Source organism: Bubalus bubalis, chromosome 15 (assembly GCF_019923935.1).
Source record: "Bubalus bubalis isolate 160015118507 breed Murrah chromosome 15, NDDB_SH_1, whole genome shotgun sequence".
Taxonomy (NCBI): domain Eukaryota; kingdom Metazoa; phylum Chordata; class Mammalia; order Artiodactyla; family Bovidae; genus Bubalus; species Bubalus bubalis.
Genome location: NC_059171.1, coordinates 80,693,866 through 80,716,965, shown reverse-complemented (window position 1 = coordinate 80,716,965; position 23,100 = coordinate 80,693,866). Strand labels below are relative to the sequence as shown.

The following is a 23,100-nucleotide window of genomic DNA, read 5'->3' as shown; positions in this document are numbered from 1 at the left end:
GGTCAGCAGATCCAGCCCCTGCTTGGGATGTCAGGTCCTGCCTGGCCATTGATCAGAGGATGCTGGCTGGGCCGGGCCCTGGGGAGGTGTGACTGGGTGCAGGGTTATGGGGGGCATGCAGGTGCAGACTCACCGCCTGCCTCGTGCCCACCACACTCTGCTGGGTCCACCCTGAGGCCGGGGTATCCTTGAGGCCGGGGCATCCTTGAGGCTACCTTGGCATCATACCAATGGGCAGAGCTGAGACCTGGCCAGTGGGCTGACCCTGGCGGGGGTACCAGACACTCCTGATACTGGGCCAAGTGGAAACTCGGCTGTGACTTCTGAACCCTAGCAGGCACACTGCCAGCCTGTTCCGCGGGGCTCTGTGACCTGGGGGGCCTGGCCCCATCCTGCATTGGCTGGTTCTGGGCCCCCAGACCTGCCCAGGTATGAGAAGGTACAGGCCCGAGAACTGATGGTGCCCCACTGGCGAGGGAGGGGTGTGATCGCAAGAACCAGAGCAGGAGGTGGCACCCGAGGGACCGGAGGTGGGGGAGGGGGCGAAAAAGGGAGCAGAGCCCCCCGACCAGGGCGCCCTAGACAGAGAGGGAACCGCAGGACAGAGCACCCGGGCCTCGCCGCCCCGCGCGCCCCACAGAGGCCAGGCCAGGCTCGAGTCACCTTGGGCCTCCCGCGGTCTGAGGGATTCATGTTGGCAAGCGCCACCCCCGATTGATTATTGGGAGCAGGCTCGCTTGATGGGGTCTGGAAGCCTCTGGAGCCAGGCGGCCAGGCCACCTGGAAAACCGCAGACGTGGTCTCGGCCCCCTGCCCACACCAGCCCTCCCGCCCAGACCTGCACCGCTAATGAATTGGGATTTGATCCACGAGACCACAGCCCGCCACTGCCCGTCTGACTGTCTGGCTCCAGCTGGTGGGTGAGGGGCTGGGGCGCCGCGGGGCTGGGGGACTGGTGCTGCCTGCCGCCCCTCTGCTCGGATCCCTGGGCGGTCACCCCCCTGGGCTGGGGCTCCCCATGGTGGGAGGACCCCTGAGTGTGACCCATTCCAGTAGCGAGCCCCAGGGGCAGGGGGGTGGGTGCAGGGCCCGAGGGGTTTCTCCAGCTGCCCCCACCCTGGGCTCCCCCTGCCTGGCTGACCACGCGCCGTTCTCCTCCATACCCACTGTGAGGCCCCAGCCAGCACCACTTCTGCCCCAGACCCTCCTGGTGGCCAGACCCCTCTGTCCCCCCGTAGCTTGGCCTCCTGCCCCACCCCATGGGCCCTCTGCTCACCTGCCTGGCTTCCCCACTCACATCTTGGGGGCAGGGACCAGGCCTGAGCCGCGTCTGGGCAGCGGGGACTGGCAGGGCGAGCCCCCAGGATGGTCAAGAGCATGCGAATGAATGGATGATGAACAAGTGAGGTGAGCAGAGCCCCAGGAGGATGCAGGAAGGTGACAGCTCAGAGTTGAGGCTCCAGCAAAGACTGTAAGACATGATCTGGGTGGGGCGGGGGCAGAGTCGGGGCGCACAGGGCAGGGGGGTGTGGCCGTCACTAGAACACTTGGGCGGGGGCCCCGAGGAAAAGGACCAGGGGAGGGGGTTGCCCTCTGGGCCCTGGGCTTTCCCGGGGGTCCTGCCCGACTGAGGTCAGGCCTGAGGGCGCCCCTCCAGGGACACAGTGAAAGGAGGGTGCTGTCTGCGCCTCCTGGGAGGGTCAGAGGGAACCGGGCTGCTGACGGATGCAGCTGTCAGACCAGCGGCGTTTCAAGGCAGGGTTCCAGGAGAGAGGGAAGAAATCGAGAGAGATTTGCCAATTTAATGGAAAGTCAATCAATCTGGCCTCCTGGCCCAGTGCAGGCCCCTGGTGGGCATGGCGGACCTCCCGCCACTGGCCACCTTCTCTTGCTGGGGAAGGAGGCCCCTTGGTCACATCTGGGTCTGGGGTCAGCCAGAAGCCTCCTGCTGCCCCCAAGCCCTAGGCCCTGTGGCCTCCATGCAGTGACAGAGCCCACTGAGGGAGGAGGTCCAGGCATGCCACCTGCCTCCGTAGGAGGCAGCTCCCAGGAGCGGGCCCACCCTGTCCTCCTGGGCCCAGCATGCCCACCCCAGGGCTCAACAGTTCGCGCAGCGCCTGGGCTGGCGGGGCCTCCTCATCCGCACAGCACCAGCCCGTCTCAGCAGCTGCAACAGCGTCGCGGGTGACACTGACCCTCACAGCCACACGCGCTGAGCCCTGCCCACCACAGCCTGCCTTCTGCCCGTGCGGCCAGTTGTGTGGACACTGACGTCACCCACACCCTCAGCCAGCCTCCCCCATCCCATCTGTCCCCTCTTCACCATACTGCCACCTCGCTCAGTCCCCGGGGAGCCCTGGGTCTTGTTGGGGGACCCCCTAGGCCTGCCCAGTTGGACAGTGGTCCAGGGTGCGGGCCTCCGAGGGTCTCTGGGTGGGAGCTGTGGACTGGCTGAGGCTGGACGCCTGGGGGGCGGGGCGGCAGGTGTCATTCTCAGAAGTAAGCACCCAGGGGCGATGAGTGGGGGAGGGGGCTGCAGTATTTAACGGCTGCTATCGGATTGTGCGGCTCCGCCTGTAACCGGCGCATTATGAAGGCTAATGGATTTTTGAGGCCAGATTGATTTTTCATTAATTTGGTAAAAATCTTTTTCCTCTCCCCTATAATTCTGTCTTAAAACGCTCCCACTGACAGCTCGATAAGTCACTCTTGTCTTAATGCACGTCTGGCTCACCCGTCCAGGGGCCGAGGGGGAAGGGAGCATGGAGCCTGGGGGCGGTTAATACTGCATTAGGCCTGGGCCCAGGGAGGCACCCTGCGGGGCCCCTACCTGGGTGGGCGTCGGCCTCAGGCACCGCCTGCCAACCCGCAGGCCCCAGGCTGGGGAGGAGAGAGCAGAGGCGGTGTGTGAGAGACAGGGGGCAGCAAGGCAGGAGGCCCGCTCCCAGAAGGGAGGCCCGCAGAGGCCTTCCTCCTGGTCAAGACAAGGCTAGACCTCTGACCCCCAGGGGCTGATGTCGAGTGCGGCCTGCCCAGGCCTCTGTCCATTCTCTTCCTACCCCGGCCTGGGAAGGGCTGCCCCCCAGCCTGGTCTGTGCCGCTGACCAGCAGGGCCCTGCCCTTCCTGGACTCATCCCAGTTCCATTCTCCAGAGACCTCAGGGTCCGCAAGGCCTGCAGATGCAGCCACCCAGTCTGAGCAGGGCTGGTCTGGGGGCGGGGAAGAGCTGACCCCTCTCTTCCTCCCAGGCTCAGCCGCTCCTCTCTCTGCTCCCTGACAGTGCTCCGGGCTCCCCTCCCTCCTTCTCCTTGAGATTCTCCCCCTCGCATCTTCTTGTGGGGTCTCCAAGCTGTCCCGCACCCCTCCCGCCCAACCACCCTCTGCCAGGCTTCAGGTAGCCCTCCCGGGCCTACCCACAGCCCTCCCCTCCAGCCCCAGACCATGCCCAGCCTCCAGGGACACGCCCCTCATTCCCCTGACAGCCCAAGCCCAGTGGGTCTCCTTGAGCCGACCTACCCCGACCTGCTTGCCTCCTGGAGTCCCACCCCACCACACCCAGCTCCGAAGGCCTCACAGATGTCCTCCCGGAATTGCGAATCCTAGTCCTCAGGGTCCGGGCCTCCAGGGGCCTTCTGGGAGCAGGGTGCAGCCCCGAGGTCGTGCCCTCCCCCAGTGGGGGCATGAGGCCATGGAGGTGACGGTGCTGCTGGCCGGGGGTGCTGACGGAGGCCATGTGGGGGGTGCTGACGTGGATGCTGGTGACAGTGGGGGTGAGGTGCTGGTGGCCATGGGGACGGGTGGGGAGGCGGCGCTGCGCTGGCCAGCGGAGCCCTTGGTGCTGGTGAGACAGAGGTGGAGCTGCTGCTGGTCTGAGCGCTGGCCCCAGCCGCGGGGCAAGCGGGGCAGGTGGCGGTGGTGAAGGCGGGTCCTGGCAGGAGTGGAGGGGAGCGGCGGCAAGTGGCAGAGGCCTGTGAGAGCCCAGGAGCCTGGAGGGGGTCCCTGGAGTGAGGTGGGCCCTCCTGCATTTCTGGGGTGACCATGCCCTCCAGGCCTGGTGCGTCCTCCTGCGCTCCCTGTGGGCCTGGACCCAGCCTGGGGTCCTCAGGGCCTGGCAGGGGGTGGCTGTGTGTGTGAGCACGTGCTGGCAAGGCTGACACAATCGACGTCCTGAGCAGAGGGGTCCCAGTGGGCGTGTCCCCTCCAGGACCGAGGCCGGCCCCCGGCCCCCTGCAGCAGGGCTCTGAGCTCACAGGTAGGGAAGTGGAGGCCCAGCGACACTCTGCAGGCGGGGGCGCACTGCCCGGGGAAGCCCTCACCCCCTGGGGCTGGGAGACGGAGGCTCGTGGGGGTGAGTGGGGGAGTGTTCCCGCTAGAGCCACATGGACCCTGGGCCTGGTCTGCACTCCGACTCCTCGGACGTCCCCAGTGAGGACTCCCAAGTTCACCTGCAGTGACCGCACCTGGGTGCACCGTCCCCACAGGAGCTCGGTGAGGTGGACCCGCCCACAGGACCCCTGAATGCACAGACCCTGGTGCGGGGCAGAGCTTGCTAGGCTGCCTGGCCAGGGTGTGTGTGTGGGGTGGGGCTTCTGGCCAAGCCTGGGAGCCCCCCAGGCCTCAGTCCCCCAACACACACAGCCAGGGGCTCGGCCACTGCTCCACGCAGGCTCTGAGCCACCCCACGGTCCTGGGGCCTCAGCTCGCTGGCCACAGCTAGAACAGCCTCCCCTCTGCCTGGGGCTGAGCCCACAGCCCATCTGAGAGATAGTGAGACACCCCGAAGGCACAGAGCCCCTGGGGGCCAGCACAGAAGGCTCCGCACCCCCAGGACGCCGAGGCCCGGGGAGAGGGGCAGGGTCGGGGGTGTCTGTGGCTGCCTTATTGAGTTGGTCAGTCTCTGGCTGGAAGTCTGGAAATGCACGTGTTCAGGCTGTTGTGGCTGAGTGCTCCAGCCACACGCTTCAGAATCTGGGGGTGAGGCGGGCTTTCCCGAACAGGGTGGGGGTTGTTTCTCATGAACGACGGAGCTGAGCCCACCACTCTAAACCAGCGCCTGAGCCCTGTAGGGTCACGTCTGCTACGGAAGGATAAACTGAGGTCCAGAAACTCGGGGTCTTGAGGAAGGTTGGCTTATTGTATTTCCATGAACTTGGAGGCTTAAAGTGCTAGAAACTTGTTCTCTCCCAGGTCTGGAGGCCAAAAGTCTGAGACTGAAGGGTTGGCAGAGCAGCAGGGCTGTGCTTGCTCGGAGGCCAGAGAGGACCATTCGTGGTCCCTTTCGCCTTCTGGTGTCTCCAGGTGTCCTTGGGTAGCAGCCTCACCACTCCAGTCACTGGCCCGTCCTCACATGACCTCGCCCCTTCTGTCTCTTACTGCGAAACGCGTTGGTGGATTTAGGACCCATCCCAGTAGTCAGGATGGTCTTATCCCATGACCGTTAGGTGGTCACACCAGCAAAGGTCCTTTTCCTAAACCGGGCCCATTCACAGTTCTGGGTGGCTGCATGTCTGGGGCCACCACTGAGCCCCCTGCAGCCGGGCAGCAAGTTCAGCCTCTCCAGCAAAGGCTCCGGCTTGGGGTGCTGGCAACACACTGTGCCCCCCGCGTCCTGGGCTCGGGATGCCCCAGCGCTCTAGCCCTACCTCCCGGCCTCCACGACCAGCAGACCTGTAACCCCCAGCCTCCTCCACAGGGCCTTGGGGGCTGAGCTCAGGGTCGGAAGTGCTGCTTCTCCCACTTTGCGCCTCCCACACCCCACTTCCGGATCCGCGGGGCCCTGGCCCGTCCTGCCCGCCCCCGCCGGTGACCGTGAGCTTGGGTGACAGCACCTCGCAGACTGGCCCTGGATCCCTGAGTGCTGACTCCTGTGGCTCAGCCCAGGGGCCAGTGTCCAGTGGGGTGAAGGGCACAAACCCCCAGGTGGCCACGGTTAGCAGGGTTCTGGCTGGCGTGTAGCACTGATCTGGGCCCTGTTTTGGAGGCTCCTGGGTCAACCCTGCCTCTAGGGGGATCAGGGGCAGGTGGAAGCTGAGGCAGGAGCCCAGGGAGAGTGAACCTGGCGGGGAGAGGGAAGCCAGGAAGGGCCCCAAGCCGTTGGCCCTGCTGTGGTCCGCCGGGCCCCGCCTCTGATCCCTCCCCCTCCCCCTACCTCGTTGCTGCCTCCGCCTTGGGCTCCCTTCCGTCCGCCTGCCTCTCCGCGCATTAATCTGTGCTGGCTCACTGCTGACCCAAGCGAAACGGAGTTTGCCTTTTCCCCTCTCGGCGGTTTTCTGTTGGCAAAGCAAAATGATCGCAGCGCACGCTCACCTCGACCTCCCTGCGCAGGGGAGGACCGCCCTGGAAAGTGAGACGTCCCTGCCGGGCGGGCCGAGGAGGGGGCACGGTCGCGGGCACAGCACACGCGGGAGACATCCGTCTGCTCACTGCCCAGCCCCTCCCCCAGCCCCCAGCTCTCCATGTCCTCCGTGGGCCCTCTCTGCGCTGGGCACGGGGACAGGGCAGTGTCCTGCTGCCGCTGGTGTGGAGGAGTGGTCGTGGTGCCCATCCGTGGCCCACGGCCCATCTGGGGCACAGCAACAACCGTGATGTGGCTGGACCAGAGAGTGGGGGCTAACGCTGGGCCCTGAGACGTGGCCGTGTCTGAGGAAGGCTGAGTACATCCCAGCCCAGAATCGAGGAGGCAGAGAGAACAGGTCAAATGCAGAGTGAGGCTGGTGGGGGCAGGTGGATAGGAAGAGACCGCACCCTGGACATGTCAGAGTAGAGTGGACAGTCAGGCAGGTACACGCCTCCTCACACACACACCCGCTCGTGTGTGGACCCCACAAGCCAGCCCATCAGGGTAGAGGACCCGGGGGCTCTCGGGGCACAGCCTGCACAGCCTGGACAGCCCCCAGCACACTCGGAGAAGCCAAGGGCTTCTCTCCTGGGCCAGGCCAGGCCATGCATTGACATGACCACAGGCTGCTGTCTGAGAGGCAGGCATGTGGTGATGCTCACCCTTGGGTGCCAGGCTAGTCTTTTGTTCTGAGTCCTGGCCCCAAGGGGGTGCAGTATTGCCCTTTGGGTGGGGGTCGGCCCACAGCTGACCACTGGGGGCTTTGCCAGGCCCAGAGTTGTGTCCATGACCTCATCCCTGAGGCCTCCTGGAGCCAGCCCAGGACTCCACCAGCTGCTGGTTCAGCCGTCTGGGGACACCAGGGAGGTGCCAGGGAGACCAGATGGGCCGGGCCACCCCGGGGTGCTGGGTGAAGGTGGACACAGGATGTTGGAAGGGCGCGGGCGGAGCCCCCACCTTCCTTGGGGGCATTGTCCGGTTTGTTCCCCTCGCTCAACGCCTACTTTCCCATCTGGAAAGAGACTTCCTTGCTTCCTGGAGAGGTCGATGCCCAGCCACCCCTGACCCAGGGGAGCAAAGGCCCTGGCTTGCCCGAGGGCCCGGAGCCAGGCTGCCTGGGAAGCCTGGGAGGGTGTGGGCCTTGGGACGGGCCCTCCCCACCAGCCTGGGGGAGAAGCAGGTGGTAGCTGTCTCCCGGCCCCAGCCCCTCCTGGGTCCAGGTCGGCTGCTGGAAGCGGGGACGCTGCTGAGTTCTGGACAGGACCTGCCAGTCCTGTCGTCCCTGATTAGCGTGTAATGGCTTCCTTGATGCACAGTTTTATTAATCAAATTAATACGAGCTGAGGTGACCTTGGCAGGTTCTGCTGAGAGGGGCATTCTCCTGGGAGGGGCAGGTGGTCAAGGAGGGACGCACCTGGATGTCCTGTCCGCTGGCTCGGGCAGCTGGGGGGAGCCCTGCCCTCCCACTCTGAACACTGTGCACCCTCACCCACCCTCACCCACCCTCACACACTCACCCCCGCCAATGGCCCCCACTCCCCCCCAGCCCCAGTAACGCTGATGAAGGTGGGAGAGAGCAGGGGCCAGATCCCTAAGGGCTGCTCCTGCTTGGGGACCCCACGGAAGAGACAGGCCTGATGTGCTGAGAGGGGCTGGACCTTGGTCAGCAGGGGAGCTTCCTTCTCTCCGGGGTCTGCTGCCCGCCCTTCCCTAACCCTGCATGGCCCAGAGACCCCGCCTCCTGTAGTCTCGTGAGCGGGCTGTGGCTGCCCCCTGGTGGCCACAGGACCACCCCCCCCCCCCATCCCTGCGAGAACTGCAGACGGCAACCTCTCCCACCTTCCACCCCTTCCTTTGGGGCCAGGCCCTGAGCCACACCACCGTGGGGCCTGGGGCAGTGTGGCCGTCATGGTCTCTGGGGCTGTTCCCAGTATGCGTGGCTGGGGAGGCGGGGTGGTCCCTGAAGGTTACGGTCCGAGAAGCCCAGTTTGGTGCCAAAGGGGCTGGGGAGAAGTACAAAGGAGCAAGGGTGGGCTGAGGGTACCCCTCTGTGCTGGGCCTGGGAGCAAGGAGGCTGAGACGGCCCCATAGACACCCCTCAAGCCGGAGCAGCGGCCTCGGACACTCAGGCTCGACTGTGGGGCCGGGGCAGGGGGAGGAGAGCCTGGAGGGGTGGGGTGGGGGCGGAGACAAGGCAGGGCCGTAAGGAGCTTGGCTGGAGGGGACATGGGGGTAGGGCCTGGTCTGCAGTGAGGCAGGCAGCTCCGGAAAGGACTGGACTGCAGGAACCTGGCTGGGGTCAGAGGCCCTCGATGCACACGGGGTCGGAAGAGGGGACAGGAGGTACGGAAGCAGGGAGGGAGTCCCACTCTTTGCACGGAGGGACAGCAGAAGGCATGCAGTAGTTGGCCTCTGCTGGGACACCATTCGGGTGAGAGGCCATGCTGTGGACACCTGGGCTGCTTGTGGAGGGAGGGGCAGGGCAGGAGGGAAGCTGGTCCTTCTCCAGCCTATGGGGCGCCAGGTGGACCAGTGGGGGGTGCTCAGCAGGGGTCACTGCGGGCCAAAGAGAAGCTGGGCTTGGGGCCGTGGTCCTGAGGGAGGGTGTGGACAGGGGGTGGCATGCTGGGAAGAAGGGGACGGGAGAGCTCAGCCAGGGGCCTCAGGAGCCCAGCACAGGGGCAGCGGGCATCTGAGCTGGAGGGGCCGCTGCCACACATCCCCCTTCTCCCGTAACAGCTCCTTCCCCGTCCGAGAGGAGTCCATGGACACCTCCACCCAGGCAGCTGCCCTCTAGTGGGCAGTCGGGACACAGGAGGACAGGGCAGCTCACAGACAGTCTCCTGGCACGTGGGACTCAGTGCTGAGTAACTGTGGCGCTTCTCGTGCGGGCGCTGCACCTGGCCCCCGGCACTGGCTCAGACACATCTCATCGGACATCGTCTTTAATGGGCAGCTCTGGGCACTGGGTGGGGCAGCTAATTGGCTGAAGCTCCTGGGTCCTGGATCAGGAAGGTCTGCACGGGGTCCTCGCTCCCAGCCAGCTGGAGCCTGTGCTGGGGCCCTTGTGTGGGGGGAGCCGGCCCCTCACCACCACCCTGGGCAACCCAGAGGATAAGGGGGCAGCAAGCAGCTCAGGGCTGTGGGGCTGGGGACAGCCTCCTTCCAGCCTTGCCCCTGTTGGCCTTGCGGTTCCAGCCGAGGAGGGGCCTGGGCCTCGGGCTGCCTCGTGAGGGCACTGGCGTCTCCTGGCCACACTCCTTCTGGCTCCTCAGAAGCCCCCCAAGGGCTGGCCGGCGGTCCCCCTGTGTTCACCATGGAAATGGATGTGGGTCAGCTCCCCTGGCCTGGCCTGCTTGTGGCCAGCTGGTGAGTGCCAAGGGAAGAAATGGTGGGGATTCAGGGGGTGGGGGGTCCATGTGAGAATGGCCACGGAGCAGGGCCCCCATGGGTTTGCCCTGCTGGGGGGCAGCGCTCCAGAGGCAGCTTCTGCCCGGAGCAGCTGAGGGGCGGGCTGGGCCTCGTGGAGGACCGTCCCAGCACCGTCGTAGCATCCGTGGGTATTTGGGGCCTGGCCAAAGGCCAAGGCCGGGGCAGGACAAGGAGTTAGGGACACCCTCCCAAGGCCCTGGGACTCACCGAGACGGGCAGCTCGGCAGCAGGCAGCAGCGTGACCACCTGCAGGCTCACGCCCTCGTCACCCACGCCCTTCAGCTGGGCCACCACCTCCGCGTGCTTCCACCACCTGCACGGCTGCCCGTTCACCGACACGATGTAGTCACCCTCCTTCAGGCCGGCCTCCTGCAGCAGACGGGGAGAGTCTTGCAGCACCCCTCCACCTCTGGGTGGTTCCACCTTCCCTGCCCTCCGGTGAGGGGGCCTTACCGCAGCCCGGCCCCCCGGAACGACGGCAGCAATGAGAACAGGCGAGTCTCCCCGCAGCGTGAAGCCGAAGCCTCCCTCTCCTCGAGACAGGTGAACGGGCCCCACCAGCCGCCAGTGGTTCTTGGCTGAGAACACGGACAGGGGCCCCTGGGGGGGTCAGAGGTCAGAGGCCGGGCTGGGCTGCTGCACTTGGAGGAGCCCCCCGGCCTGGAGCACCCTTGCCCTCATCTCTCCATTCGGTGACAGAGACTGGTGGGTCAGCAGTGGGGCTGGGCAGGGTGGGGCCCCCCTCGAGGACCTGCCTGAGTGCCAGGAAAGAGCTGAGGAGGGGGAGGCCTGGGAGGGTGCTCACCAGCCGGTGGAAGATATCAGCTACCTTTACCCGGGAGAAGCTGGGTGTCCTGCCCTCTGGCCTCTGCTGCGTCTTAGCTGAAAGGATGAAGGTGAAGGGAGGCAGGGCTGAGTCCAAGGCTCAGGGTCCCAGGGTGGTGGCCCGAAGTGCAGCCGTGCACTCGGGCCCCTCTGGGCACCACCAGCAGGAGGAGCCTGGTGGTTCTGGCGTCTGACGCCCCTGGGGGGACGGGGCAGGCACGGAGCAGCGAGGGGCTGTCACAGCGGCTCTGAGGGCGCTCTGTGGCACATGGACCTCGCTCGCAGGGGCCTCTGCCTGGCGCCCGCGCTGGGGCCAAGACACACCCACCCCGGGGCCCGGTGCTCACGCTGGACGTCAGGGGCCTCGGTGGCCTCATGGAAGTCGTCCTCCAGGTCGAGCTCCGAGTACTTGGCCAGAGAGCGCCGCAGTGCCCGGGCCAGCACGGCCTGCAGCAGGTCCTCCCGGCGCAGGGCCCGGCACACGGCGTGCAGCTGCAGCGCTGCCTCCTGCCCCAGGAGGGCCCGCCTCAGGTGGGCCTTGCCTGTGGGACCAAGCTGTCTCATGCTGCTGGGGCCCTCCAGGCCCCCACCCCACATGCAGCTGGAGGAGGGCAGGTCAGGGCTTCCAGGTTCATCCTGGGTCTGCCGGGAAAGAGCTGCCTCCCATGGGTGCCTGCCCTGCCCAGGAAGCCCCCCGCACTGTTGGCGCCCCATGGGGAGTGACGGCTGGAGTGGGGCGCTCACGCCGGCAGGGGCCTAGGGCCTCACCCAGCTTGCTGCGTTCCTCGCGCTCCTGGGGCAGCGCCGGGCCCCGGGCCTCAGCCGAGGCCAGGAACACCTTCTCGAGGACAGGGAGCTCCGACTCGGCCACCGCTGGAGGTCAGAGAGGGCAGTGAGCTGCCGCACAGGCACCTGGCGGCAGGGCACGCGGGCACGCGGGGCGGGGCACTCACGGGCGCCGTCACACAGGCCCAGGGCCGCGTGGTAGTGGGCCAGGGCGTGGAAGTGCTCCGCCTTCACATGCACCAGGGTGGTCCAGGGGAAGGGCACGTAGTCCCGGACGGGAGGCTGGGCCATGGTCCGATGCACCAGCCGGTACTCGGCCGCCACCTGCTGGCACACAGGAGGACAGAGGGGGCTGCCGCGAGCCCGGTGGCCTGGACCCTGGCCTCTGCCCACCCTGGGGCCCCTCCTCCACCAAACTCCCAGTGGCCCTGCCCCACGTCGAGACGAGGTCAGGGGTCGGGGCCCCCAGTCCCTGCCCTGATTGGCATCGCCCCAGACGTGGGGACTCAGGGCCCCGGGACCCTGAACAGTGCCCCCCGCCGGGGCCCACGAGGACAGCTGGCTTCCAGAGACGCTGCAGCCGCTCCTCCTGGCCCCGGCCCGCCCCTCAGCTCAGCGGGCACCCGAGAGCCGCAGCCTGGCCAGTCCCCCGGGACAGCTGCCCCCCACCCTCACCTGGGCTGCCTCCTGGGCGAGGCGCAGCTGGGCCAGGCAGTCGTGGGCGGCCCCGGGGGCCTGCAGCAAGAGGCCCTCGAAGACACACTCCTGGGCCTGGGCGCGCATCAGCTGCTCCAGCATGGAGAGCGAGGCGGGGCTCATGTCCGGGCTGGGCGCATGCGAGAAGTTCTCCCTCAGGAGGCTGAAGGCCCCTGCGGGGGAGACGGGGCTCAGGGGGGCTGCCCAGCCTTCGCCCTAAGCCCCTCACAGAGGGCCTGTGTGTGCCGAGCCCCTCAGGCTAGGGGGCCACCACGCCCGTCCCCCCTACCCCAAATCTGGCCCTCGAGCCTGAAAGTAAGGACTGCAAAGGCACAGCTGTGAGGTCTGGCAGCCTCACCGGCAGCCCTCTGAAAGGCCTCCACGGCACGGCTGATGCCCTCGGGGCAAGAGCGGTTCTGGCGAGCCCCGATCTGGGTGTGCAGAGCGCCGATGTTGAACAGCACGCTTCCCTTCTCGAAGGCCAGGGCCCGCTGCTGGGCTGGAAGCCCTGTCAGTGAGTCGTACCTGCAGGGTTGGGTCAGGCTGGGAGGAGTTCCCACAAGAAGCTGGGGGTCTCAGGAACGACCCCGGGGCTCCTGCCCACCCCAGCCCCTACCAGTGGAAGAGCAGCCCGAGGCTCCGGGCAGGGCTGACAAAGCGTGCCTCCAGGAAGCAGAGCTGCTTGTAATAGGCCGTGAGCAGCTCCAGGCCGGCCTTGCTCCGGCCGGGGGTCCGCGTGGCCTGCCAGATGGAAGTCAGCTGGGTCCTACCGCCCCCGCCCGCCCCAGGGCACACGCGGCAGCCCCTGGGATGTCACAGCTCCAGGGGGTGCCCCAGGGTCTGGGGGTGAACATAGTCACACGTGCCCTCCCGGGAGTTGCTGGGGACCACACGTGCCACTCCAGGGGCCTGCAGGGCGCTGGGGCGGGAGGCTGGGCAGGGTCCCCGGGGTGGGCACGGGCACAGAGCAGCCATTCCCAAAGGCCAGCAGTCTTCTCACGTGGGGGCTGGGGGTGCTGACACCCACCTGCCGCAGGTCCTCCAGCTCCCTGATCTCAGCCTCGTAGGAAGCTCCATCCTCCCCAAAGTGCCTGCAGATCAGCTCCTGAGGTGGCGGGGGGGAGGGTGGGCGCGGGACTTCCCTGGAGCCTCCCAGCCCGACATGGCTGAAGCCCCATAGTGAGGGGACCCCCGCCACAGATGCGGGGCCCAGGGACTCGGGGATGTCTCTACTGGAACCCCTTACCCTTATTAACTCCCACGAGCCAAGTGCTACCTGCCACCTGCCAGCGGGCTCCCGAGGCAGAGGATGAGGCACCTTCCCGCTGGCCTGGCTGCAGGGGCTTGGGAGCCCCCACAAGGTCCCCCAGAACCTGAGGGTTTTCTCAGCACAGGCTCTGACTAGAGGGGGCAGCCCCCAGCCAGCAGAACCCTCAGAGCAGGAGTCAGGGACCCGGCAGCCGTCCTGGGACCTCCAGTTTTGCCGACATCCGTCCCAGGGTGCGTTCTTCTGCAAAGCCCACCCGATCAAAATCCCCTCTGGCTGTGGAGGCCAGGTGGCTCCGGGTCAGACCCTTCTTCCCTTTGAGTCCTCACCTCAGTGAGACTGCTGACCAGGAAGCCCCTGAGAGCCAAGCCCAGGCCACCACTTACCTTCAGGGGGGCTGCCCAGTCCAGGGGCTTGGTCTCCTTCAGCCCCAGGGGGATCATGGGGGCAGTGACGCCTTCGCTAGAACCAGAAGCAACGAGTCCAGGCCCTAGGACTGGACTCCGCTGTCCTCGGTGGCCCTGGGGTCACCCACTACCACGCCTGCTACACTGGACGCACTCCCCCCGATTCTGGAATGCCATGCCACATCCCTCAGGCCCTGCCTGGATGCCGGCCCTGCACACACAGGCGCGGTGGTGGTGGTCTCCCTCACGCTGACATGCACACGCGCCTCTGGGGCCAGTCCGTGTGCCCACACACACTCACATGCACACATGCCTTTGGGGCCAGTCCGTGTCCCCCCACACGTACTCACATGCACACGCGCCTCTGGAGCCAGTCCATGTCCCCACACACACTTGCAGGCACACGTGCCTCTGGGGCCAGTCCACGTCCTTGCACACACTCACACACACACCTCTCAGGCTGGCCCGTGTCCCCGCTGCTGTCGAGCCCCGCCAGCTCCTCCTTCAGCAGCTGCAGGCTGGAGTTGACGTCGCTCAGTTCCAGGGCCACAGTCTCCCTGACGCGGGCGTTGCTGGTGGCTCTAGAGGAGGAGGCTGAGGTGAAGCCCTAGCGCTGCCAGGGGACCCATGCTCCAGGCCTTCATCGCAGCCCAAGCTCCGGAGCCCATTCCACAGTGATGTGCCAAGGGGCCCAGCCACCCTGGGGGGCAGTGGTGGGGTCCAGGGCCCACCAGATGACCCCCTCTTCTCTGAAGCTCCCTGTGGGCCATGCAGTTTCCTGTCCGTACATGTGTCATGACTCTGGCCCGAGTACATGTGCTCGGACCCAGAACTTCCAGGGTGTGAGTCCCCCCACCACCTCTCACTCCCCCAGAACATGGCTCATGCCTGTCCTCTGGAGACTGGAAGGCAACTTCCCTGGAGAGATGGGGTTGGACTCCCTCTGTGCCTGCCAGAGGAACCGGCGGGTGCCCAGGAAGGCATGGGGTGGACAGGGAGGCAGGGCTGCTAAGGAAAAGGAGGGCCTGGCGGAGCCCCGGCCTGCAGCTGGCTTTGTGCTCACTGGTGGTGGCTCGGCCAAGCAGGGCCCCCTCCCCAGGCCTCAGATCAGCACCCGGAGAACAGGTGGGTGTGAAGGTGTGAGCACACAGGCTCCAAGGTAGAGATGAATTCCTGTCTCAAGGACTCATTCTCAGGTCCTCAACCTTGGGACACCTGTCACTTGCCACAGCTCAGCCTAAAAAGTGCAGCTGCTATGTCCATCTGGGTGGGGATATCCTCTCCAGCCTAGCACAGAACCCGGCTGGCCCTGAGCTGACCCTGCCAGTGAGGGCCACTGAGGTGGGGGCCTGAGTCACCTGTGAGCGTCCCAGCTGGGCACCATGGCTACCCCAGATTCTGGTGCGAAGTCCAGCCCTGCCTCTCGGGAGCCTGAACAGGAGGCCTGGTCATGGACTCACACGTGGACCAAAAGACCAGGCACCCACCATGGCACTGCCCTGCCCTGGGTGAGCCTGCCTCACGGGGGACTCTGGGAACATGGCCCTGCTTTCCTGGGGGTCCAGCCCTGGGTGGGTGTCCTGGGCAGCTAGCGCCCACCTGTACAGGTTCTCGGCGCCTGTCCGCATCCTCAGCTCCCTGTCGATCTGCTGGTGGATCCGGGCCCTGCGGCTCTGCAGGTGGCCATGCAGCGAATCTGTCGAGAGGTCACAGCCCTGCAGAGAGGCCACAGGTCACTGGGGCCAGGCCAGTAAGGACATGGCGGGCAGGGACAGGGCTGGACTGCCCTGGGAAGACGCTGGGCCCATAGGGTGCCTCTCTGGGGCTCAGCAGCCCAGCTGGAGCCCCACCGGGAGATGGCCAATTGCTCTCAGCATCCTCCTGCACTTCTGAATTCCTTCTGTAACCCCCACGACCCGTCCCGCCCACACAAACGCCAGACTGCGCACGTTTAGGTGGAGGGGATGCCCAGCCAGCTCCTGCCAGGGCACTGATGGAGAGCAGCCTGCCTGCAGGGTGCTGGGTCTCCTCTGGGCCACACTCGCTGTGGCCGGGCTCCATCCCAGTTGGCCACTTATTGCGGCAAATGCCCAAACCACAGGCCCCAAGGTTCACTCCGCTCACAGGCAGCAGGCCAGGCCTTCTGACAGCCCCATCTGAGGTGTCTCAGTGCGGTTCTGCCCTGCACACGGGCCCCAGGCAGAAAGCCCTGTGGCAGGTTCAAAGGGTGAGAGGTTTCCTCTGTCAGGGGAGGGGCTTTCAGGGCCCCAGTGGGACTGGTGCAGCTGCGGCCATTTAGGGACCTCCCAGCCTGGTCGGTCACCAGCCTGAGAGTTGGGAAGGACTTCTCAGAATGTTCTTCCCTGGACCATGTCCTCAGGCTCAAGTGGTCTCCTGGCCCTGGAACAGAACAGGGAAGAAGACACAGTGCCTCCCAGGACCCCACCCTGAAGGCACAGACGTGCAGGGCTAATGCAGCCTCTCTGCAGTGGCCCCTGTCTTGCACAAATCTGAGGAAGTATGTCCGCACTGCCACAGAAAGAGCAGTCCCCGCCTTCTGGGGGCTATAGCTTATCCCAGCTTAGGCAGGAGGCACCCTAAAGAAGGCCTTACTCTCTTGCACAAACAAGACTCATGGCACATGGCCACCTTGGATTACGGCCCAACATTTCCTCCACATTCCAGTGTTCTCAGGAGAGATCAATCAGGGAAGACTTCCTGCAGGAGGAAGCATTCTTCTGGGACTTCCAAGTGGTCCTGAGGTAACTGGGGAGAGGGGACTTGTCCCCATTGAACAATGGGAGAGAGAGAGCAACCACCTTGGATGACTGCCTGCTGGGGGACTCTGGGCAAGTCCTCATCTGTAGATGGAAAGGGGGCTGGTGTCAAGGTGGCATCAGGCAGGAAGAAGACAAAACACGGCTCTCCTCTCTCCGCTCTGCTGGTTGAGTGTCTTCCCACTGGCCTTCACCTCTTCCCCATGGTACCTCCCATACCCACTTGGTGCAGAAGGGAATGAGAAGAGGACACGGGCAGTCTCCCTTCCAGGAGGCCTGAGAATCCGGAGCAGGGGGCATGCCACAGCCAAAGCTCTACTCCTCTCCCTCTGAAGGTCCAACTGCACAGCTCCAGCCTAAGGTTCTGAGTGAGCAGCAAGGCTGTCTGCCTGGGGAGGGGCGCTCCATGTACTGGGGAGAGGCTGCCAGCCCCGCGGGACTGTCTGTCAACACAGCTCATCGGGTGTCCAATGTCAAGTGCCCCCGGAGAGATATGCTTGAAGGCAGGAGACCACAGTCCCCTTTGAGGCCTGCAGCCAGCAACCCTCATGGCCTCGTGACCCCAGCGTGCCCTCCAGGACGCAGGCTGGCTGCATGACTTGGTGGGAAGCGCGACTGTGGCCGAATGTGCAGTGCTGGGTGGTGCTCACCCCCATTTCCACACCGGGTGGTGAAGGGGTCTGCCAGCTCGCGCATGTGTGGAAGAACCCCCACCTGATGGAGAAGAGCAGCGAGCCTCTCCCACACCCTCCCTGCTGCAGCCCTGGCAGCACCGGTCTAATGGAGCCCCCAGAAGCCCAGGAGGAAATGGCAGGGGCAGTGGCCAGAACTGGCTAAGTGTGCAGGCAACTAGGCCAGAGCAGGTCTGGTAACAGACTGGAAGATGGTTGGTGGGGCCAGGCCTCACACCCTCCCTGGTGCAGGTGCAGCTATGCTTGGTGGTACCGGACTGAAAACTCTTGTGTATGTGGATGCCCAAGTCCTGGCATAAACACTGGGAAGCCTTTCAGTGACTCCCAGGGAATGACCAGGCTCCCAGGCTGCAAGGTGAGGCAGCCAGAGCACGTCTCCTCCTCAGACACAGACTCAAATGTCTCCACCCTCCTCCCTTGTACAGCTTTTCAGTCCTCCTGGAAATAGTCCACAGTCCACAGCCCCCGCAGGATCAGGGGTTTCAGGAGGGGGCAGAGGTGCGGGGAAGTGAGGAGGGACAAACCACCCTGCTGGGAAATCCTCCAGCCATTTCCTGTACCCGGGTGCATCAGCCACCTGTTGCTAAAAGTTCCATCAAACACAGAGCTGGGTGGCCAGGGCACAGCTGAACAGCCCTAGGAGAGAGAGAACAGCTAAGAAAGGAGGAATGACGGATGCCAGGAACAAACACGAAGGCCACGGGCTGTCACTGACCAGAGCCAGCACCTGCCAGAGAAGGGGGTCCTGGAGTGTTAGAGAAAACCACGAGCTGCACTTGCGCTCCGACCTCTTTCGGTCGACGCAGGAGGGGTCCCCCAAACGCACTAGACAGGAGCCCAGAGGCCGGGCTCTGGCTCCGCACGGGTCCCCAGTTCCTCAGCGTTAAGCCCACCTTGCCTCTGAGGGGCGTGCGATACGCGACGTTTCGCCCCGGAGTCCAGCGGCGCGCTCGGACGGGAGAAACCAGCGCCGATCCCGCAGCCCAGCGCTCGCCGGCGGCAGCGGGCAACAGGAGCGGCCGGGTCTGGGAACCCAACTCCCGGCGCCCCCCGGCCGTCGGGCACTCCCACCTTGCGGACGGTGCCGGCCGCTTGCAGCCGGGCGCTCTCCTTGCCGGCTCCCGGGCCGTCCGATCTGTCCTCGGGGACCATCGCCGCCCGCTGCTCGGGCCGCGCCCGCCTGGAGGCCGTCGCCGGCGCAGGGACCCCGGGTGCTCGGACCCGGCACTGCCCTCGCCTGGGGGTGGCGGCCCCGCCGGCAGGAGGGGCGGGGCGCAGGCCGCCGAGCGTGCGAAACTTCCCGCTGCCCAATCGGCGGCCGCGGCGACTCCGACGGACAGCAGCGCTGGTCAACCAGAGCGTGAGGGAGGTGGTTCTCGAAGCCAGGCCCTGCCCACTCGCGCCCGCGGAGCCCCCGGGGAATGCGGTCGCCCCTGGCAACCGCCGGCCGGCGGAAAAGGGAAAAACAAGGCGCAGCGCAGGGCCCAGGGGCAGCCGGGTTTCCACCCGCCGGGCGGCGGGGCCTCCTCAGGGCTAATCCGAAAACACCCGCAATGGCTTGTTAACGGTTTTCCTGGCACGAGCGCCCGTGCAGCCTTTAAGGTCCGCTTTTCTGTCTCCACTCGGGGACCCAGGCTCTGGCCTGGTGGCCCCAGTGCGGTGCCGTCCATTGTTCACACTTCCAGAACCCGCTTCCAGAACCTTCCTCGGGAACCCTTCTCTGGAGCCCACACTCCAGAACCCCCCTTGGCAACCTGCTTCCAGAATCATCTTACTTGCACCACTTACATCTAGAACTGACTTACTTCCTGGGACCGGCCTGCCTCCAGAACCAAACTCTCCCTAACCTGCTCTCCTTGCAGGGTTACCCCAGGCCCTTCATAATTTCTCTGGTTATGGCAGGGAGAAGGTGATGGCACCCTACTCCAGTACTCTTGCCTGGAAAATCCCGTGGATGGAGGAGCCTGGTGGGCTGCAGTCTATGGGGTCGTGAAGAGTCGGACACGACTGAGCGACTTCACTTTAACTTTTCACTTCTATGCATTGGAGAAGGAAATGGCAACCCACTCCAGTGTTCTTGCCTGGAGAATCCCAGGGACGGGGGAGCCTGGTGGGCTGCCGTCTCTGGGGTCGCACAGAGTCGGACACGACTGAAGCGACTTAGCAGCAGCAGTTATGGCAACTTTGGAACGCACTCAGATTTCATGTGGGGCTCACCTCACCGAAGAGCAGGGGCAGGAACACCAGAGCATAAGCAGTAGCCATAGCAAATCTTCATCAGGTTCTGATAAAGTTCCAGCCTTGTCCATTGTAACCATCTCCCCACGGTCCCTGCCATGCCTCGGTGCAGAGCCCTGGGCCCCTCCCCAGATGGCCCCGCCAGATGCTGTCTTTCCCCAGAGCTAAATCCGGTAAGCTAAGCTTCTTGGCCAACCCTGGCCATCTGAAACAGTAGTAACAACAAAATAAGGTAATTGTTAACTCTGAGGAAAATAAAATGTAACACGGGATATGACCTGACTTAGCTGTGTATTTCAGGTTGTCCTGGCAGCTTGACCATAGGACCACCATAAGGAGTTTCTGTTAGGAGGAGGGGAGAGGGGAAGGGTGAAGAAGTGGGTGAGAGAAGCTGAAGCTTCATCCTGCTGAGGGGGAAGTCAGTAGATAAGGCCTCAGTTAGAAAGCAGAGTTCCAGATGCAGAAGCATGTGGTCCGGGACTTCCCTGGTGGTGCAGTGGATAGGAACCCGTCTGCCTATGCGGAGGACACAGGTTTGATCCCTGTTCCAGGAAGATTGCACATACCATGAAGCAACTAAGCACCACAACTACTGAAGCCCACGTGATCCAGAGCCTGTGTTCCATTACAAGAAAAGTCACTTCGAGGAGAAACACGTGTACGGCAAGGAAGAATAACCCCCACTAGCACAACATTCAGAAAACAAAGATCATGGCATCCGGTCCCATCACTTCATGGGAAATAGATGGGGAAACAGTGGAAACAGTATCAGACTTAATTTTTTTTGGCTCCAAAATCACTGCAGATGGTGACTGCAGCCATGAAATTAAAAGACGCTTACTCCTTGGAAGGAAAGTTATGACCAACCTAGATAGCATATTCAAAAGCAGAGACATTACTTTGCCAACAAAGGTCCATCTAGTCAAGGCTATGGTTTTTCCTGTGGTCATGTATGGATGTGAGAGTTGGACTGTGAAGAAGGCTGAGCGCTGAAGAATTGATGCTTTTGAACTGTGGTGTTGGAGAAGACTCCTGAGAGTCGCTTGGACTGCAAGGAGATCCAACCAGTCCATTCTGAAGGAGATCAGCCCTGGGTGTTCTTTGGAAGGAATGATGCTAAAGCTGAAACTCCAGTACTTTGGCCACTTCATGCGAAGAGTTGACTCATTGGAAAAGACTCTGATGCTGGGAGGGATTGGGGGCAGGAGGAGAAGGGGACGACAGAGGATGATGAGATGGCTGGATGGCATCACTGACTCGATGGACGTGAGTCTGAGTGAACTCCGGGAGTTGGTGATGGACAGGGAGGCCTGGGGTGCTGCGATTCATGGGGTCGCAAGAGTTGGACACGACTGAGCAACTGAACTGAACTGAGCACAACTAGAGAAAGCCTGGACAAAGCAACGGAGACCCAGCATAGCCAAAAATAAATAAATAGATAAATAAAGAAATAAAAACCTCTAGTTGCAGATGCATGTTCTTCAGAACTGTGGGATTCAACACCAAATCTGCAGCTGAGAGTTACAAGCAGTCACCCCTGGGGAGGCAGTGGGGCGCCGGAGGAGGTTCCTTCTTGGTTCAGCAGGTCTTAGAGACCTGAGGCTGGCAAAACTCCAAACCTTCTATAACAAAGTAACCCCAAAACTTGTGTTTTGAAGAATGGATGTCTAGTAATTGACAACAAAAACCATCCAAAATAAAAGGAAACTATTGGAAATGAAGAGATACTTCTAAATAAGGCATGAATTAGAAGAAAGAACACAAACTGCATGTTACCTAAAAAATAACTAGAAAGTAAATAACATTATATAAAATTTATAGAACAAAAGGAAATTCTGTAACTTTATGTGACTTTATTACTATATAGGTATCATATATATGTGAAATAAGTTAACCAAATTAAAAAAATGGAGGAGGAAATAGCAAAACATTTAAAGCTGACATCAGTTACATAGCAAAGAAACTGAGTGTTTGAGGGAAAAAAGTTGATTAATCCCCAAAGGGCCCAATGGTGGGGGGGTAGATTTTTATCGGCTAGGCTCTGCCTCTGACTGCATAAGATTGGGTGCATTGCTTAGCCCTGGGGAGTGAGATGTTTATTATTTTTCCCCAGGTCACCATTCACAGGTGGGTGGTGGCAGAAGGTGCATCTGCAGGGGTGTCCACCACAGACCGTGAGCCTCACAGTGGAGGTGAGGTTACTTCCTCTGGGCTCATTTCCGGTTTCCAGGGAGGAAGAAGCATCAGGAGGAAAACAAGATGTCCCCCCAGTTCCCCCAGAACGTTGTCACATGGCCTCGTGTGGGAGGCTGCGATGCACTGTCCTTGTGTGCTGTCCCAAAATAACTGGGGTTCTGTCTGTCAGTACAACCAGGATGGGTTTGCTGCTGCTAAGTCGCTTCAGTTGTGTCCGACTCTGTGCGACCCCAGAGACGGCAGCCCACCAGGCTCCCCCGTCCCTGGGATTCTCCAGGCAAGAACACTGGAGTGGGTTGCCATTTCCTTCTCCAATGCATGAAAGTGAAACGGGAAAGTGAAGTCGTTCAGTTGTGTCCGACTCTTCACAACCCCATGGACTGCAGCCTACCAGGCTCCTCCGTCCATGGGATTCTCCAGGCAAGAGTACTGGAGTGGGGTGCCACTGCCTTCTCCAAGGATGGGTTTGGATCCCCACAAAAGCACAAATACACCACATCAAGAAAGGAAAAGAGACCAATTACCAATGCACAGGGAGATATTACAAACCGTGAGAAAGCATTATGATGGTAAACTGGTCTGGAGAAGATGGATGATTCTGTTCCCAAATGTGAACAATCGAAGTTGACCCCAGAAAAGGGGGAAAACAAGGATAGACCAATGTTCAGTTCAGTCGCTGAGTCATGTACGACTCTTTGCGACCCCATGAATCGCAGCACGCCAGGGCTCCCTGTCCATCACCAACTCCCAGAGTCCACCCAGACCCATGTCTATCGAGTCGGTGATGCCATCCAACCATCTCATCGTCTGTCGTCCCCTTCTCCTCCTGCCCTCAATCCTTCCCAGCATCAGGGTCTTTTCAAATGAGTCAGCTCTTTGCATCAGGTGGCCAAAGTATTGGAGTTTCAGCTTCAACATCAGTCCTTCCAATGAACACCCAGGACTAAGGACTGGTTGGATCTATCTCCTTGCAGTCCAAGGGACTCTCAAGAGTCTTCTCCAACACCACAGTTCAAAAGCATCAATTCTTCAGTGCTCAGCTTTCTTTGTAGTCCAACTCTCATGTCCATACGTGACCACTGGAAAAACCATAGCTTTGACTAGATGGACCTTTGTTGACAATGTAATGTCTCTGCTTTTAAATATGCTATCTAGGTTGGTCATAACTTTCCTTCCAAGGAGCAAGTGTCTTTTAATTTCATGGCTGCAATCACCATCTGCAGTGATTTTGGAGCCCCCAAAATAAAGTCAGCCACTGTTTCCCCATCTATTTGCCATGAAGGGATGGGATCAGATGCCATGATCTTAGTTTTCTGAATGTTGAGCTTTAACTCAAATTTTTCACTCTCCACTTTCACTTTCATCAAGAGGCTTTTTAGTTCCTCTTCACTTTCTGTCATAAGGGTGGTGTCATCTGCATATCTGAGGTGATTGATATTTCTCCCGG

The 23,100-nt window shown here is 62.6% G+C and overlaps 1 protein-coding gene across 1 annotated transcript; it reads right to left on the bottom strand.

Annotated features, from left to right (window-relative positions):
* Positions 1–9,266: 9,266 nt before the first annotated feature.
* On the bottom strand, positions 9,267–18,492 carry RHPN1 (rhophilin Rho GTPase binding protein 1). Its single transcript, XM_006045143.3, is given in 16 exon segments — positions 9,267–9,503; positions 9,505–9,642; positions 9,977–10,138; positions 10,223–10,369; positions 10,575–10,651; positions 10,942–11,136; positions 11,363–11,467; positions 11,548–11,704; positions 12,056–12,249; positions 12,435–12,601; positions 12,693–12,817; positions 13,104–13,181; positions 13,730–13,805; positions 14,203–14,331; positions 15,350–15,465; positions 18,291–18,492. Coding segments are annotated over 16 exon segments (2,106 nt in total). The 5' UTR covers positions 18,372–18,492; the 3' UTR covers positions 9,267–9,344.
* Positions 18,493–23,100: the final 4,608 nt, after the last annotated feature.